At 41.2% G+C, this 19,607-nt stretch overlaps 1 protein-coding gene across 3 annotated transcripts in view; it reads right to left on the bottom strand.

The window, feature by feature from the left end:
• Positions 1–1,409: 1,409 nt before the first annotated feature.
• Positions 1,410–19,607, bottom strand: part of LOC117245811 (uncharacterized) — a 40,219-nt gene continuing 22,021 nt past the window's right edge. For all 3 annotated transcript variants that reach the window (XM_033609349.2, XM_033609353.2, XM_033609352.2), the window contains exons 20-35: positions 18,665–18,699; positions 18,000–18,167; positions 17,735–17,869; positions 17,361–17,399; positions 17,120–17,260; positions 14,122–14,216; positions 13,928–13,951; positions 12,986–13,541; positions 12,568–12,630; positions 7,499–10,954; positions 7,267–7,375; positions 5,359–5,484; positions 4,857–5,144; positions 3,603–3,725; positions 3,378–3,499; positions 1,410–2,477 (exon numbers count right to left, since the gene is read on the bottom strand). In XM_033609349.2, the coding sequence (XP_033465240.2) occupies positions 2,403–2,477; positions 3,378–3,499; positions 3,603–3,725; positions 4,857–5,144; positions 5,359–5,484; positions 7,267–7,375; positions 7,499–10,954; positions 12,568–12,630; positions 12,986–13,541; positions 13,928–13,951; positions 14,122–14,216; positions 17,120–17,260; positions 17,361–17,399; positions 17,735–17,869; positions 18,000–18,167; positions 18,665–18,699 (5,555 nt within the window). In that variant the 3' untranslated portion in view covers positions 1,410–2,402. The remainder of the gene's footprint in view (positions 2,478–3,377; positions 3,500–3,602; positions 3,726–4,856; positions 5,145–5,358; positions 5,485–7,266; positions 7,376–7,498; positions 10,955–12,567; positions 12,631–12,985; positions 13,542–13,927; positions 13,952–14,121; positions 14,217–17,119; positions 17,261–17,360; positions 17,400–17,734; positions 17,870–17,999; positions 18,168–18,664; positions 18,700–19,607) is intronic.

Below are 19,607 nucleotides of genomic sequence, written 5' to 3'. Positions count from 1 at the left end.
AAATACCACACATAGCAACACAAAACTGCTTTGCTAGCTCAATCATGTTGTAACTAAGATATCCACTGGAAAAAATATTTTTTTCACAGACCGTTTGAGTTACTGAGTTATTACAGACACCGCTAACGGGACTAACAGCTAACGGTTAGCCCAGTTAATCTACGATAACCATGTTATTAATTACAAAACGTGCACACAGAAATAGTAATGTTTGTTCAATCATTGTGTTTATAGACTTTACAAACATCACATTAGTCTAAACGGTGATATAGTGACGTGAAAAATGTGAGATATCTAAACTCTGCTGGTTTTCTACTCATAAGTATTTATAAACAACAAAGCGATTTCCTCTATATTGAGCCAGTGATAGTTGAAAAATAACTCCCTTCCGCTGCACGTCGGGTTTCCATTCCCCTGTCGAGAGTTATTTTTCAACAGTCACCGGCTCACTATACATTATCCCTTACGGGAGGAGCTGAGCCATAAAATTACCCCGAAGTTCCTGCGGTGGAAATGGGCCTGTAATGGCTGAATTTTCATTTTTGAAAAAAAAAATAAAAAAATAAAAATATATATATATATATATATATATATATATATATATTTTTTTTTTTGTATAAAGTGTCTAGCAGTGAGAATTATTCAAACTGGCTCACATTTCATGTCAGATATTAAAAAACCCCAAACATAATAAAATAAATGCATTTATATTAGACAGCAGGAGCACTAGAGGAGGTGACACCAGGTGAGGCTGAGGAAGAGACGCCACTGAACGTGTGTCGATTTAACACTTTTTAACGTTAAATCTAGCAAGACCTCATTTCGACAATAAATCACGCGCAAAACTTTTCAGAAGTTGCCAAACGGCTGCATTTAATTTCTAACGCTAAAAACGAGCCACAGAGTCTCGTGCCAGTGGGCGCTAATAATTCCTTGAGTTCTCGGACACTGGTCAGCACTTTTTCTTGAACAACTGAGATTTGACTCAGATTTATCAATAATGGATATAATCAGTATCTGCAGCCCTTAATGACTTAAGTATTGTGAGCACTTTTATTTTGAAGCGGCGGACCAGAATTATTTTGCTGTGTGTTAATTTGAAGAGCAGGTTTGTCTTTATGAGAATATATGGTTCTTGACAGTCATGTTTTAACTGTTACCTCGTTATTGTTACATTTTCTTGTCCACAAGTCATGGTAATACTTTCACCAACGTCAAATTCGTAAATAAAATCAGTCTTTATGTTTCCATCACTACACACTAACAAACAATGACTACATCTAGCTTTGGCTCATTTGTACTCTTTAAAGAGAGGGCACCCGAAACTGTGAACTCTGAGGTCAGACATTTGTCAGGATTTAAAGAGATTCAGTTTCAAAACAGGAAAACAAAAACACCACAAAACATAATCCTCAAGATTTGTATTTATATTAACAATGACATATTCACAAGAAAACTCTTCTCCAAAACTATAAAGAATCAGACTCTGACTTCACACTGTCATCAAGAGACATAATAATATTTTTTTCCTCTAATGTTCATCTTACATAAACTGTAGTTCAGTTCCTCATCCGATCTAACTGTGAAGGGAATTTCTGCATCCCTGGCAAATAAAGTTGTTGTAAAGTCGTTGTTCACACTTATCTGACCTTTATATGTCATGTGCAAGATCAAATTCTAGGCTTCATATATACAACTTTAAAAACAAGTTATTAGGCTCCTAAAGTAACAGATGACCCTTCAAACGGTGCTACATGTTGTATTAGAAATGACAAAATGTTATCAGATTTAAATGTGTTCTAAGATTATACCTTTATCACCAAAATGAGACCAGGAGAAGATAATTTATTTTATCACTGTGTGCCAGAAGCAACTATGTGCCGTCATTAAGACCATATCCTCCATCTGTCCCATTGCTTCCTCGAAAAATTTTAACTATAGATCACAAGCCAAATTTACATCCACATTTTAAGCAAAAATCACCAAAATAAAATATGAATTGGTACTATAAATACTGAAGTATATTTTTAGGTCATGTAGCATCTTTTAAAGTTCCACTCCTACAAATATGTAACATTACTGACTTCATGATGTCGCTCGACTCATGATTCTGGTTTTTCCTCGTTTTACACAAATGATTCTGTGCAACTGTTCGCAGAGCAAGGCACCAATGCTGAGGAGCTGGAGGGAGTTTGAATCCCGATGGGACAACATATGGTAAAAATATTTATGAAGTGTTATGGTAGATGATTCGCACATTTACATGAAAAATGCACCAGACAGAAATGAGTTACAACCAATGCAGCTTATTATTTACACTGATTTCTGAACTAAATCCTTCAGCAGTCATTTTTCACATTTCACACACAAAAAAACAACAAAAATCAGTAGCTAAGTCGGGATCAATCAGAAATGGAGCCTTGAGAACTTTGCGTAGAACTTCTTGACGGTTTCTGTTGAAGATTCTGGTAATGTTTCTGAAAACAGAAAAGGAAGGACACAATGTAAGTGTGTTCAACATGTTTACTTTTATATTCATGTTTATGTACCTGCTTTAGGGATGTTATTGAGTAACTTCGTCAAGGGGTTCTTTAGATATTAGGTTCAAAAGAACGAGATGGACGAGGTCACAGTGACCTTGACCTTTGACCTACGACCACCTAATTCTAAACAGTAAATCATTGAGTCTAAGTAAACCTTTGTGCCAACTTTGAGGAAAATTCCCTCAAGGAATTCTTGAAATATCATGCTCACAAGATTGAAACAGACAAGGTCACAATGACCTTAAACGTTGACCTATGACCACCAAATTTTAATCAGTTAATCGTTGGAGTAGACTTTTGTGCAAAATTTGAAGAAACTTTCTCAAGGTGTTCTTGAGATATTGTGTTCAAAAGAACGAGGTCACAGTGACCTTGACCTCTGACCTATGACCACCAAATTCTAAACACTTAATCACTGAGTCTAAAAGACCTTTGTGCCAACTTTGAAGAAAATTCCCTCAATGAATTCTTGAAATATCACGTTCACAAGAATGAGACAGACAAGGTCAGAGTGACCTTGACCTTTGACCTAAGACCACCAAATTCTACTCAGTTCATTGTTGGGAGAAAGTGGATGTTTGTGCCAAATTTTAAGAAATTCTCTCAAGGTGTTCTTGAGATATTGCGTTCACAAGAATGAAACGGACAAGGTCACAATGACCTTAACCTTTCGTCTATGAGCACCAGATTCTAATCAGTTCATCATTGAAACTACGTTTGTACCAAATTTGAAGAGATTTCCTTGAGGTGTTCTAATCAACATGACGTCCAGTACAAACCACGCCCACTTCCAGAATACAGATACAGATAATGACGTCTCTGTACTCCTCTAACCTGCAGGTTGTCGTAATGCTCCTGGCTGCTGCAGTGGAGGTCCTTGGCGGTGCTCTCACTCAGGTAGAAAGCAGAGCAGAGATTACAGAAGTACCCTAATCTGGGAACCACAAACTCTTGACCTGAAGAGGGAGACAGTGACACAGATGGAAAGTGTGACAAAACTTCTTCCTGCTTAAGTTTTTAAATAAAGTGTGTGTGTGTGTGTGTGTGTGTGTGTCTCACCAAGAGGATTGCTGGGTTTGAATGGCGGCAGTTTGACGTTAGCAGCGACAGACGGAGACTGAGAACGAGATCGCTTTGCTTCAGGTCCGCCAGGCTCCTTCCTCCTCCTTCCTTTACCCACAACTAAAGAAGAGACAGAGAGAGACCATTTTTAATTTATTTCAACTCAGACATGTCATGTCTTCTTGATGCACACTGTGAAGTAGGTAGAGCCAAAACAATTAATCACTTTCTCAATTGTCAGAAATGTGATTATTAATCTGCAACAGTTTTGATAATCGCTACTGAGGCTAGGCATTGTTTACAAAGGACAATACCAGTGCCAACAGACTTCATTTGATACCCATACTGTGAATGGAGTGGTACGTAGTATAAAGTACCACTATAAGAATCTGAGAAGTCCGGGGCTGTTCATAAAACATTCAGGACGCCACAGTTTATTCCACACTACTGAAGCTGCTCCTCTTTTTGGAACCACCGCAGCCTGTAATAATTTCGCTTTCAGCCATGCTTGTTGTTGCCATGGGTAACAATGTGACATCATATGTCAACAAGCCAAAATATCACAAGCATCGTGATATGAATTTTTCATGTACTAAAAAATATACCGGTATTATCATGAACAAGATGATATGGCACACCCCTAGTATCTACAGATGTATTTTATATCGTAGAACACCACGTTAAAGTCTTAAGCTTGTGTTAACCACTGACCGCATTTCAGGCATCTAACCAAAAAACCATTGACTTTGAGACGAGGGAACCAGGAGTGGTAAAATGCTAACTCATTTCCAGGTTTTAGGACTCATTCCTGGTGGACTCTATAGTCATACTTTGGGATGTTTCGGTGGTATCTCCTCACGCTGAACTGCCAACACCTTCATATACACATCACCACATCACAGACTATACAGGTTGTAGCTGCTGCTGCAAGAATGTGAGTTCCACACGAGGGACACCGGCGAGAATCAGAAAATATGCTGATCCGGCGGAATGTCGATATTGGTCCAGGTTCAGAGACCCCCCGTGCCAAAAGGATTGAATGTAGATATCGTTTCACTGGAGACCCTTTTTAATACTACTTTGTAATGTTTTATTTTGGTTGATATCTCAAAGTTATTTGGCAAAAATGCCAATAATTCACTAGTTCCAGTTCAAAGACGGACTTTATAGATGGTACACTTAGACTGAGGAATGACATTTTTCTGTTAGTATGGAAATGGCCTTGGACATCATTCTTTCAGCTCTCTGTACCTTTAGTGTCTGCCCTGCTCCACTTTTCCTTCTCCTCTCCTTCCTCCACACATCCCTCCAGTGTCTGGTTTTCAGGGTGTTCAGTGATGTCTGCTGGGCTCCCTGATGCCTCCTTCACCTCCATCTTCTGGATCTTAGGCTGGCTGTCACTTGACAACATAGACGGATCTTTGTCCAGTGACGAGGAGCCATCGAGTGAAGTGGGAGGCAGTACATCAGTGCCAGCTGGTTCATTTTCTTCTCTCTCGTCTTTTGCAGCCACTGTTTTCCCTCTGGTAGATTTTCTCACTGTGGTAAAAGACAATGAATTGGTTGGGCAAACAAATGAAAGGGAAACTTCTAATAAGACTCTGAAACTAAATTTCATGTTTTAGAACTCCATCATTGGAAAAATGTGAAGCCAAAAATTGCCATTTATATATAATTTTACATTTTCCAGAGATTAGATTTCATGTAACAACAGAACTGTATAAAAGATATCAATACTGTGTTTTTGTCTTACCAGGGGTCTGTCTGGTTCTCTTCTTGGCTCGTCCTCGTGTCCTGGTTTTTAACACTTCCTTTTCCTCCTCTTCTTCCACCTCTCCCACCTCATCTACTGTCACAAAGTTCATACTTTCCTCTAAAACTGAACCAAAAAAAAAAAGAGCATTAACTCCCGTTAGAAGTTTTAAATAGAATTGTACCGATACTAGTATCGGAAATGACTCCGATACTGCGTAAAATGCGATATCGGCAAGTACAGCCTATGACCAATCTGATACCACGTAATGCCTCACGTCATTACGCATACGCACGCTACAGGCAAATGAAACGGAAACGAAGCGGAGTTTAAAAAACATTACTGTAGCTTTAAAAATTACTGTAGCTTTAAAAATGTCTTTATTACCAAATTGTGGCTGCACTTTAACCTGTGTCTTGATCTGTGTCAACACACTTTTATGGCATTTATTCTACTATTATGTATGTATTTCTTAATATTTTTCATAGAGTTTTAGAAGTTGAGACATACAACAATTCATATCCCATATCCCAAAAACCTGATCTAAAGTCAAGTAAAGACAAAGGCGGGTTCACAATGTGCGTACACCCTTTTTCTACACAGAAGGACATGCCAAGCGGCAACCTCGGAGGCTGAAAAATTAAGCCATGGTGGAAGTACCAAAAACTGCAGTTCATCAAATGGCCACTTGAGGCTGGCTCCAAAACACTCCTCCACAGTTCCTACTAGGGATGCACCGATCCGATATTAGGATTGGATATCAGCCGTGATATCAACATTATAGCTAGATCAGGTATCTGTAAAAGCAGCTGATCCGTAAGACCGATCCTTCCTCTTTATATCTTTGTGACACGGGCTACGTCATACGGCACGTGTGACCGTGTGAATTCCGTGCCTCATGCCGCGTGTACGCCGCGAGTTGCGTGCCGCAAGCAAGTGAAAGGGTCTGCTATATGGAGGTATTTCACCCTTAGCACGCTAGCTAGCTCGATGGCAGTTTGCAATGTCTTGTGTTCATGTGTAAACCCCCCCTCTGGCAGTGTAATGGACTGAAACAGCCTACTGAATCATACAGAGGGGGACCTGCACATCAGCGGACTGTGCTGCCCTCTGCTGGCTTAAAGAAGAAACACAAAGATGGACAGTGGGATAGATGAGTTTTTCGCTCAGAATGCAGGAAAGGATGTAAGAGAAAAATAACACTATGGTCTGATGCAGCTCATCCTTTTTTGTTAACTGTTCTCTTTTTATAGAAAAAAATCAAACTGCAAATATCAAACAGAATCCAGCTTTAATAGATAAACCTCAGAAATAAATCACTAAACCAACTGACAGACACAGGAAGGAAGATTTCCTCTCCTTTGCTGCCTTTCTAGTGTACTACTATTTGTTTTAATATTTGGTTACTGTGTGTATGATTACTGTTCCTATGTTCACCCAATTCAGTTTCAGCTGCAACATTTGTATTTTATTGCTGCTGTTGCACAGTTGTTTACTTCTGTAACAAATAAATGGTTCATTGCATTAATTTGTTTAATAGTTCACTGCATTAAGTTGTTTAATCTTGTTATATTTCGTCTCAGGAAAGAAAGGTGTAGTCACACCCGATGCCTTTAGTGTGTTCATCTTGTTAAGGTTTGTAGCCTAAATCAACAATGATATCGGATCGGTATCGGGTATCGACCGATACGTAAGGCCCCAGCATCGGTATCGGTACTGAAAAAGTCGGATCGGTGCATCACTTGCTCCAACCTCGTATCCAAATATCGGCAACTTCTGAAATGCTGAACTCAAGGAAACGGTAGTCTGAAAAAACCATAGGGTGATGTCACAGTACCTACATCCATTATTTATACAGTCTATGGGACATGCTGATGAATTGAAGTATACATTGACAGAATAACATACCTGTGTCATCATCAGGTTTGTGTTTGGCAGATGTTGAGATTTTCTCAGTTTGCTCTTCATCCGCCTTCTCTTCATCATCATCGCCAGCTTCATCTAAAGTCACCATAGTCTAAAAACAGACAGAAGATAAAGCTATTGTTTGTGTTTTCTAAATGTGCGTTTTCCAGTGCTTCACCATAATTTCCCCATTGAAGAAAATTAAACTTGCATGCGTCTTAGTCTTGACCTTTACCTCTGGGTTTAGTAAATCCACTGATTCGTCCTCCTGGCTGGGTGGACAGGCATCCTGCATGGTTTCCTCGGCATTCCCATCCTCCTCTTCTTCTGTGAACTCATCCAAAGTGACGAGTGCCTGCAGCTCTCCCTCTGTGATCTCCCCATCCCACTCTTGGCTCTCAGATACTCTTTCCTCTCCAACCTCATCTGCTCCCACCTCATCCAGAGTCACCAGGTCCTCTGTGTCTACCTCCACCGTCTCATTTTTTTCCCTCTCCTTTGCCCTCCTTGTCACTCTCCCGCCTCCTCCTCCTCTGCTGCTGCTTTGACCCCTTTTCTCCCTCTTCTCTCTCTCCCTGTCCTTGGTCCTGCTCGTTTCCTGCTCTTTGGAGAACTGCTTCTTTTTTGCGGTGGCCTGACGCTTCCTCGGTTGTTCCTCCTCAGCCGTGTCAAGGTTATCCTCCTCCTCCTTGCTCACTTCCTCCAGGTTCACCGGAGTGCTTGCTGTGTCATCTCTCTTGGACGATTTTTGCTTCATCACCCCTTCAAGTATGGCAGTGTCACTCTGGGATTTAGCTGCTGATTTGCTCTCTTTCTTAATTTCTGTATTGTGTGTTCTTTGCCTATTTTCTGTTGCAGGCCCTTCTGCAGCAGATCGACCATCATTTGCTTTCTCTACATCATCAACTACATGATAAAGAGTCTCCTCCTTGACGACTACTTTTTGAGACGCTTCCACCCCTGTGGTACCACAAGTTGTTCTTTCTTCTTTTAGAGTTGATGCCTCTGCTTTTGTAGGAGTTTCATCTTTTGTCTTGTCCTCTGTGGCAGTCAGCTCTTCTTGAACTTGATCGTCTTCAAGGGAATCTATGATCTCATACACAGGCTCTTCCTCCTCGTCCTCATTTTTGGGTGATCCTGCAGGGGAGATACTTTTCTTTGTTTGCTGTTCATCATTTTTAGAATCTCTCTCTCTTGACTGTTCTGTGAGGTGCTGATCATCAACACTCTCGTCCTCCACAGAATCAAGAATCTGATATGTCGCCTCTTCTTCATCAGCCACTTTATCAGATGCGTCTCTGTCACCCTTCTTTAAAGTTGCGCTGACTTCTTTTGTTGATTTAACGTCTTTCTTTGGTCTTCCCCTTTTCCCTTTTCTTCTTGTAGCGGGCCGATCATTGTTAACAATCTCTTCCTCCACAGGGTCACATACTTCAGAGGTAACATCCTCCTCACTTACCTCACTCGCAACACTGTCACTCTTCTTTGATGGTGTGCTCTCCTTTGGAGAGATTTTCTCCTCTTTTTTTGGTGTTTCCCTGTTTCGCTCTCTGGCAGGGGTGTGCCTCCTTCCTGTTGGAGTGTCCTCTTTTGTTTTCGCATTTAAAGCATCTTTCTTAGCTGTTGTTTCCCTTTTTCCTCTGGTAGATCTTCTCTTGACGGTGGGTTCATCACTGGGAGTTTCTTCCTCCACGGAGTCTAAAATCTTGTATGTAGCTTCCTCTGGTTTTTCAGGCGCTTCTGTGAGAACCAATACAATTTTATCCTCTTTCTTTCCTCGTGCACTCCTCCTTCTACCAGACCTTTCTGTGGTGGCAGCATCTTGAACTGGTTCATCTTCAACAGAATCTACTATCTGGTACATCATCTCCTCATTGATTTCTTTGTCTTTTTCAGAAACTCCTGCAGAGGTGTCCACTCTTGTCCGTGTGTCATATTTTTTGACTGTCCTGTCCTGTTTCTTTGGTGATTTCTCTTTGTCTTCAATTTTGGATGCTGTGGTTGTGGGGCTGCTTCTCTTTGATTGTCCATCTAGACTATCATCTTTTTTAGCAGGGTGCTCTGACTCTGTCTCTATAGTCATTGGCTGATCTTCAACAGAATCAAGTACCTGATATGGGTCCTCCTCTTCCTCCATGGGCCTCATGTCTTCTTTAGATGTCTGGTCACTGGGAGTTTCAAGGTTTTGGTTGTCACCTTCTGTTGCGGTTTCACCATCAATTGAATCCAGTATCTCAAAGGTTTCTTGTTCAGTTACATCATTGTCAAGGTCTATAAAAGTATCTTTGTTGTCAGAGTCTTGAAGAGGCTGGTCTTCATTTAGGATTCGGCTATCAGGATTTTCCACACCTTTGGAGGCTTTGCAGGACTCTGCTGAAAGCATTTTGCCTTTGACCTCCTCTTCATTTCTTTCCTTTCCATCCCCCTTATACCTTGGAGCTTGTTTACTACCTGTATCTAACACTTGGAAATTATCTTGATCTTTATCAACTGAATCTTTATCAGATTTGTTACCTGCTGAAATCGCATCTACCTCAGACAGCTGTTTTACTGTAGAGCCATCATCTTGGACCAGATGACTATCCTCTTGACCTGTAGCTGCTTGGTCTTCGGTGGTGCTGTCTAACACATGGAAAGATCTGTCCATTTCACTGGACTCCTGTGAGCGGGTTTTGCCTTCATCATCAACACTGTCCAAGTCCTGAAAGCTTTCCTTGTGCAAAGTCTGGCCTCCCTCAGGTCCAGTTGGCTGGGCTTCAGAGTTGACCTCTTGGTCTACATCATCCATCTGTTGATCTGTTTGATCATCAAGTGAATCAAGGATTTGATATTTCTCACCGTTATCCTCCTCCACCTCTGTATGTTTGTTATTATTCTCCTCTTTCCCTTCCTCTTTGCTTTTCTGCTGGTCTTTCGCTGGGATGGCATTAGAATCAATCTCCAGACTTTGAGCTTGGCTCAACTCTACCCCATGTCCCTGTAAAGGTGGATGCATCTCTGATGATGTTTCTGTTTTTGTCTCTGACTCAACAGTTTTTGCATCAAGGCTCTCTGCTGACACTTTGTGGTCAGACTTTGTTACTACACTCTCTGTGTCTTTTACTTTTTCTTCAAGCAGCTCAGGATGCGTCTTCACTGATGCCTTGGCACTTGCTGCTGATGTTATCTTTTCCGTATCACATGCAGCTGAGGATGAGCAGGTACGATAACTGGAAGATGCAGTATTAGATGCTTCGGCTGGAGGTTTTGTTTTGCTTAGTTGTATTTTCTGAGGAGGGGAAGAAGGGGTTTCAGTAGACACTGAAGAAGAGGCCTTACTGACACTGGTAGAGGCCAAGGGTTTGGTAGGGGATTTAGTGGACACAGATGAGTCTTTGGACTTTATTGGTGGCACAGGGCTTGAAGAGCTTGAGCCTTTTGTTGAAATGGATGAAGAGGAGGCTGAGCTCTTACAGTCTTTTGAAGACCTTGTTGAAATCTGTTTGCCAGTGGTCGATGAGCCAGAGTTTGGACTCCCTCTTCCCGTTCTGGAGGACTCCTTGGATGAGGAGGAGCTATGAGGCTCAGGGCTTGTGTCTCCCTCGTCATCGCCAACTTTATCAACAGTGACAAAGTCATCCATGTTGAAATTTTGCTCAGCGAAAGGACAGGCGTCTGAAGAAACAATGTCATCTTTAACATCATCCTGAACCTGGACGGAGAACAAAAAAGAATCAGTGATTGAAACTATGAATCAGTTAGCTTATTAATCATTTAGATGTATGGTTCACCCTTAGATTCACAAGTCAGTCTTTTGACGCTTTGCTTAACTAAAGACTGATGACTCTCCCTGATTTTGTGTTTAGATGGGCGGATACAATTTCAGAGTTTAAAAAAACTCCCTACGTTGCAGAACCAATAGTAAATCTGCAGGGTGGTTCTTCGGTGGCTCGCTGAACTCTTGTGCTTGTAAACATAGTCCCACTAGAAACACGTGTAGCGGTACAAAATGGCTCAGCCGTGCTCGCAGAAAACGCCGTCAAAGTTCAGTGGATGTTTGTCGCGTTTGCGGCGACACATTCTCGCCAACTAAAAGAAACAAACAATCTTTTACAAGGCCATGACTCATCCGTCCGACCGGACTATAACGTTAGAGGGAATCGCCTTGTTGTTTACAAATACTTCCGGGTAGAAAACCAGCAGAGCTTTTAGCTATATATATATATATATATATATATATATATATATATATATATATATATTGTTGAAATCTGTTTGCCAGTGGTCGATGAGCCAGAGTTTGGACTCCCTCTTCCCTCCCTCTTCCTATATATATATATATATATATATATATATATATATATATATATATATAACATTTTTTCACATCACTGTATCACCGTTTAGACTAATCCGATGTTTGGAAAGTCTTTTCCAGCGGATATCTTAGTTACAACATGATTGAGCTAGCAAAGCAGTTTTGTGTTGCTTTGTGTGGTATTTATTCAGTTTTGGGAAATCACGATGTCTAGAAAGCATCAGTGGCTGCAGCTGACAGGGACAGCTAACAGCAGCAGCAAAGCTAACATCAGGATGTCATCTGTTAAAAGCTTCCCGTTGTCGGATACGACATGAAACTACTCCAGTTAGCTCAATCATGTTGTAACTAAGACATCTGCTGGAAAAAATATTTTCTTCACGGATGAGCACACGTTTGATAAAACGGAGTTAAATCTCTCGGCATCCATTTTCAAGCTTTCTGTGTGTTTGTTTCCTTGCGGACGAGAAAAGGAGGAACACACATTTCCGAGAAGGCGTGTCCTTTTCAAAAATGCAAGAGGCGTTGCTTTGTTGCCGGCCGTTTTCGCAGGTGTGTTAAACACACTTTAGAAAGGAGTGTCCCCAGACTATCAGAAGGCGGAGATCTCTGATTGTCTGGTGGCGAGACTAGTTGACCCTAGGCATGTGCAGGTTTAAGATTTTGACGGTATGATGGCACAGAATTATTGCTGAGTTTTGAGTTCCTGAAGTTCCCATTTATGAAACATAGGTTACACCATCAGCCTTTACCATCAGAACGGAAAATGGGCGGTTAGTGACACTGTGACATTCTTTTACCGTGGTAAACCGTGACACCGGTAACCGGCACATGCCTAGTTGACCCATTCATTTTTTAATAAGGCTGTTTAATTAACAAGGACTGGTGAAAAGGACTTGGTAGAACTTGGTAGATACATTTTGAGAAAATCATATCAGGGCTAAAAGGTTAACACAGGGCACAAAACAAGACACAGAGGTTTGTGGGATTAAAAAACAGCTGTTTACCATTCTTTGTGGTGTCTCTCCAGCTGTTGCAGTCCTAGGGCTTCTGTTGCCTTTGCTGGGGCCCTAAAGAAATGTTAAAGAAATGGGACGACATTTATAAAGCAGGATGGAGTGATGGCATGGACATGCACAATCACAACCATCTTTTCAAAAGTTTACAGCCAATTTCAAAATCTCTCATATCAAAGTCTTTAGAATCATTGTTTTTCTAATGTTAATCTCTGAAAAGTCAACAGAGTCTTTATAGACCCAGGGAAATGTTGTGTTTTCCTGTTTGGTCTCTTTTTATGTAATTTATTCTACAAATTAACAAATATTTAAATAGCAACTCAAAGCTTGACTCTACATTTTGGCACTGACAAAATATGCTTAAATCAAATGTAAATGTTGAGTTTAAAGATTTAAAGCCAGGCCTCACCTCCTCCTCCTTACTCTGGGACCTGCTCTCCTGGGTGAGTCTGTGGTCCTGGACCTGGAAAATTTCCATCTTATTTTCAGGAAGTTGTGCAAAGTTTCCTTCAGAGATGACTGCTGTGGCTGATGGGGTAGAACTGGAAGCAGCTGAGACTGCGTCCCCACTGCTGACTGCAAGGGTAGGGGTCACATCAGCAGTAGAGACTGAAGTTGTTGGTGACTCCTCTTCCACCTTTACTTCCACTTTTTCTACATCTTCATTTGCCTCAGGACCAACAGTGGAGTCCACGGAGATCTCAGTTACTGGTTTCTCACTGTCCTCCTTCATTGCTACGTCACTTGCTGAGGTAGCACTTGGTCCTGTTATTATGGGCTCAGATACGATGGATCCAGCAGGGCCACTGGTTTGCAGAGCAGGTTGTGACCCATTATCCGATTTTTCAGAAGTAGGAGGCTGGGTTTCACATTCCATAGCTGGGGGCTCGGCTTTGACATTGATAGGGTCATGGTTTATTGTGATCTCACTAGCATCTTGTAGGCGTTGTTCTAGTCCCTTCAAACTTAAATTACAAATGAAAGGATTGTCAGTCTCAAACAAAAGCAGGGTTGTTATCACAAAATGGCAGGATATAGCACTTTGCTAAAGAAATAATAAATAAAATAAATCTAGTAATTGTTTGGATGTAAAAATGTTACAAAATAGTGAAAAATGCCTATCACATTTCCCCAGAGTCCTTGTTTACATTGTCAAATTTGTCTTTTTTATCCAACCAACAGTCCGAAAACCCAAATTATTCAGTGTACAATTACTTAAAACGTTGCACACTGTTGGGGCGAGTGGATCATAATAGTCATCACATTGGTCATTGTCATGCTTTGGGCAACTACATCATGTTTTGTCTCTCTTTTAACCTGACAAGAATGTATTACAAAGTGATATACTCACGTCTCAAAACGTTGAACTTTGCTCCTGTGGAGAGTGAAAGGAGTTGGTCAGTTTAGGTGTGAGGATGGTGGACAGAAATATGAAAATACATTAAGGCATACAGACATAAAGACTGTTGGGAAACACAGTCATGAGTATAAACTAATCTGAACCCATTTCATACTCCTAAAATGTTTGAAAGAACATTATCATACCAAGCTGCGCCCTTCTTAAAAGATTTTGCAGAGAAAGTGTTGTACTTCTCCAACACTTTAGTGACACCGCTGGAGTCTGCCATCTCAATGCATATCTGAAACAGAACGACAGTTGTGGACAAAGTGTGAAAAGACAGAGAGGAGAAAAACAAAAAAAAGGAGGTGATAAGACAAAAGCAACAAAGAGAGAACAGCGACAAGCCAAAAGAATCAATTATATGTGAAATTACAACAAATTCAAGCAAAATGGTTGTACTCAAAGGTCAAACAAACCCTAACTGACAGAAAATCCAGGCACAGCTGATGAGTCAAAGAGCTTCCTGTCCACCGTGGATGGCAGTGGTAAAATGTTTTGCTACAAGTCTGATGGTGCTGGCTGAAACTCCACAAAAAGTCTCAATTTTAGTTTATACAGTACAGGCCAAAAGTTTGGACACACCTTCTCATTCAATGCGTTTTCTTTATTTTCATGACTATTTACATTGCAGATTCTCTCTGAAGGCATCAAAACTATGAATGAACACATGTGGAGTTATGTACTTAACAAAAAAAGGTGAAATAACTGAAAACATGTTTTATATTCTAGTTTCTTCAAAATAGCCACCCTTTGCTCTGATTACTGCTTTGCACACTCTTGGCATTCTCTCCATGAGCTTCAAGAGGTAGTCACCTGAAATGGTTTCCACTTCACAGGTGTGCCTTATCAGGGTTAATTAGTGGAATTTCTTGCTTTATCAATGGGGTTGGGACCATCAGTTGTGTTGTGCAGAAGTCAGGTTAATACACAGCCGACAGCCCTATTGGACAACTGTTAAAATTCATATTATGGCAAGAACCAATCAGCTAACTAAAGAAAAACGAGTGGCCATCATTACTTTAAGAAATGAAGGTCAGTCAGTCCGGAAAATTGCAAAAACTTTAAATGTGTCCCCAAGTGGAGTCGCAAAAACCATCAAGCGCTACAACCAAACTGGCACACATGAGGACCAACCCAGGAAAGGAAGACCAAGAGTCACCTCTGCTTCTGAGGATAAGTTCATCCGAGTCACCAGCCTCAGAAATGGCAAGTTAACAGCAGCTCAGATCAGAGACCAGATGAATGCCACACAGAGTTCTAGCAGCAGACCCATCTCTAGAACAACTGTTAAGAGGAGACTGCGCCAATCAGGCCTTCATGGTCAAATAGCTGCTAGGAAACCACTGCTAAGGAGAGGCAACAAGCAGAAGAGATTTGTTTGGGCCAAGAAACACAAGGAATGGACATTAGACCAGTGGAAATCTGTGCTTTGGTCTGATGAGTCCAAATTTGAGATCTTTGGTTCCAACCGCCGTGTCTTTGTGAGACGCAGAAAAGGTGAACGGATGGATTCCACATGCCTGGTTCCCACTGTGAAGCATGGAGGAGGAGGTGTGATGGTGTGGGGGTGTTTTGCTGGTGACACTGTTGGGGATTTATTCAAAATTGAAGGCACACTGAACCAGCATGGCTACCACAGCATCCTGCAGCGACATGCCATCCCATCCGGTTTGCATTTAGTTGGACGATCATTTATTTTTCAACAGGACAATGACCCCAAACACACCTCCAGGCTGTGTAAGGGCTATTTGACCAAGAAGGAGAGTGATGGAGTGCTGCGGCAGATGACCTGGCCTCCACAGTCACCGGACCTGAACCCAATCGAGATGGTTTGGGGTGAGCTGGACCGCAGAGTGAAGGCAAAGGGGCCAACAAGTGCTAAACACCTCTGGGAACTCCTTCAAGACTGTTGGAAAACCATTTCAGGTGACTACCTCTTGAAGCTCATGGAGAGAATGCCAAGAGTGTGCAAAGCAGTAATCAGAGCAAAGGGTGGCTATTTTGAAGAAACTAGAATATAAAACATGTTTTCAGTTATTTCACCTTTTTTTGTTAAGTACATAACTCCACATGTGTTCATTCATAGTTTTGATGCCTTCAGTGAGAATCTACAATGTAAATAGTCATGAAAATAAAGAAAACGCATTGAATGAGAAGGTGTGTCCAAACTTTTGGCCTGTACTGTACATAGAGAGGAAGAAGAATTGCTACCTTAACATGGTGGAGGGCTTTTATGTCCCTGTGACCCTATGAGCTGTGTTGTAGGGGGCAATGGTAGGGTCTCCCAGAGTCAAGAATTGGTGAAGTGGTTTGCATACTCTCATGGCCTTGGGAGCTGGGTTGTTGGGGGCAATAGCTCCTAGTTGGGTCTCAAGGCAAAGTGGTCTCAGGGAATGGGAAGACTAAGAGGGATCCTCTCCAAGAATCGCCACTTTAACATGGTGGAATGCATGTCCTTGTGACCCTGGGAGCTGGGTTTCTTAGGGGCAATAGCTCCTGGAACGTCAACTCTGTGGCAGGGAGGGAACCAGAACTGGTGCAGGAGGTGGAGTGGTATCATCGAGATATAACTGGGTTCATCTCCATGCATTGCACTGGTTCTGGAACCAAACTCCTGGACTCTCGCTTTTTCTGGAGTTGCCCAGGGTAAGAGGGACTGGGCAGGAATGGAGATAGTCATGAGTTCTGTTGGAGTTCTCCACGAGGAACAAGAGGGTGTCCTGTATGTGACCGCAAGTCCCTAAGAGGAGGTCTCTGACAGTTGGTTGTGCTTATGCACTAAAAAGCTCGGAGTAATGGGCCTTTTTGGAGTTTCTGGGTAGTCCTGGAAAGGACACTGACTTGGGACTCTGGTTGTGTTGGGGCACTTCAGCATTCATGATGGAGAAACCTGGGGGGGAGTCTGGAATACTTTGCTAACCTGATGCCCCTGCAACTCAGTCCCCTCAAAGGTGAGGAAAATGGATGGATGGAAATAAATATGACAGTCTGCAACTGCATATAAAAAGAAGTGAAACTAAATTCAGTACTTATAGATTTTTTTAAGTCCTGTAGATACCCTGACATGGCGGTCCTCTCAACCCTTCAATGTGTTGTCTTACAGATGCGTAATAAAAACATGAAATGTCTGTGTTCTTGTACCCTGTTGGCGAGTGGCAGAAAGCTGACAAAGGTTGCGATGGAGGCCACAACTTCAATGACCATCTTGATGATGTCCAGAGATGTCTCAGAAATCTCCACACACAGCAACCGCTCCTCCAGAGACTCTGGCTCTTGAGCTCCCTAAACAGCAAGAAATAGTTGGTTTTAAGGACCAGAGATCCAAAGATGAAGAGCTACTTTTTTCTTGACAACAGATTTACGTAAGCGATTAATGACTTACAGCATTGCTCAGCTTCATCAGAGTTTGGTACATCATCACCTGCAAAAAGATTATAAGTCACAGATGTCATCAAAACACATTTTAAAACATATTTTCTCCATGTGGCCTCTATTGCTTACATGATTGTATTTCCGGGCTTGTCTGTGGAGATCTCCACTCACAACATTAGTACATCTGCTATTATTTCTTTCTGAAATTTCTTCAGAACAAAATAATTACTTACAATATAAAAGATTAATAGACTGATAATATAACAAAGGAAAATTCCTCTTGATTCCTTTCTTCTTCTGAGAGTTGACTTTTCTACCCAATCCTGATCCTGACAGTGTTACTGCACAGAGTGCGCACTTCAGTGTTTTTCCCAGCTCCCGTACCTCACTGGATTCGGGTTTCATGTGTTCCAGGACAAAATGAACACTGAGCTTGAAGCCTTCGACAGAAACTGGATTTGTGATGTGATCTCGGACAAAATCACAGCATGTTGTCCAATCAGCGAAAAACACAAAGGCCTGGAGGTAAAGAGAGGAAAGACAGGAAAGGAAAACAAATTAATTCAAACTACACAGCTCCGTTGAACTAATTAAATGGCAATTACAATTATGTTTGTCCCTTTATCAGTCTGCAGTGTCTACTCCTTACCCTCCTCTGCAGCGGTAAGACCACCACGTTGTAGAACAAGGAACGTAGGTTCTGTTTGGGGAAATACCGCCAGACGAGCTTGGCCACGTCATTATGATTGTAGCGGTTAAATCCTGGCAAACCAGTCAACATGATTGTGGGGAACATGGAGCAGCAACCACTGGCCCTCTACAAGACACATATAAATTCTAAATTTTACTTTATGTGTTGACACTGATTCAACATGGTCGTACATTTTGAAGTTGGATCACACTGAATTCCGATGAGCAAAAACACAGAACATCACATTATCGGAACATGTTGTAAGAATGAATGTCAACTAGGTTGAAGATGTGCATAAAAATATGATTTCTGAGTAAAACAAAAAGGAGTTCAGTCTAACTTAAGTTACTTATAATTAGCAAAGCCATGTTAAACATTTTTTTTCCTTAAGATTGGTAATCTGCCAATAACAAGTCTGATCCGATACTTAATTTACCTAAATGTTGATTAATTATGTATCTGACATACTAAAATGTGAAGTCTTCTCAATGTGGCACAACTCATTTTTCAGGAGCTACTGGATCCAAACCATAAAGGTCCAGGTTTTTAAAACTATACAGTTGATAAGCTTTAATTATTGACAAAATATATATGATAGGAAAGTTTAAGTGAGAAAAGCTTACCTCAATGTCGCCCTCTCCTTTGACTGTCAGATAATCTTTGAGTTAAAAATGAACATAGGCAAACGGTTACTGCACTGAAAATAAATCAACATGGCAGTAATAAACTACTGAATTTAATGTAAATCTAGGGATGTCCCAGTCAAGTTTATTTGCCCCAGATCCCAACCAGAGTCAGTTCATATTGAGTATCTGCTGATACCGAGTGCCGCTCCGATACTTCTTTTTGCCTAAATCATGTCCAAAGTCCAGTTCCAATTTGGAACGGCCTTCGGATTGTCTTTCAGAATATACTCTATAATAATACGATATTGTTTCAACAGACTTGATCACTTTCAACCTCATCTTTATTTGTCCACAGAGGGCAATTAGTTGCACAGCAAGTAAACACACACTTAAAAAGACAACGGACAACACATAAAAATATGAATACAGTGATCTGAAACAATACTGGTCATCAACAACAACCATCAATATCAATATCGACAACACCGTCGTCGTCACCATAACTCACTTGTATCTGTTACTCCTAACTGGGCATCCTGAGCCCAGAGCCAGAAAGCAAAAACTAAAACTTGGAGAATAAGGGGTGGGAGCTGTCAGACAGGATGGCTTTAGTCTTCCTTCCTATCGATTTATGAAACAGGACAGATAACGTACTCTGTTGAACCCCCAAGAACTTGTTACTCGTTTTCACTATGCTACTTGGTGCATTTTTGGACCTGATGTTGAGATTCCCAAACCAGCAGATAAGAGCAGGTCAAGACAGACACAATATAAAATCTGTAACATTGGATCATAAGAGACTTGTCAATGTGAAACTTAGACAGTTTTGTGAGACAAGAAAGACTTTGCTGGTCTTTTTTGCACAACACCTCAGTGTGGCAATTAAAATTCAGTTTGTTATAAACGATTATTGTAATTTTCCACAGGGTCAACCGCCTGA

Source organism: Epinephelus lanceolatus, chromosome 22, assembly GCF_041903045.1.
Source record: "Epinephelus lanceolatus isolate andai-2023 chromosome 22, ASM4190304v1, whole genome shotgun sequence".
NCBI lineage: Eukaryota > Metazoa > Chordata > Actinopteri > Perciformes > Serranidae > Epinephelus > Epinephelus lanceolatus.
This window is presented reverse-complemented; position numbering and strand designations above follow the sequence as displayed.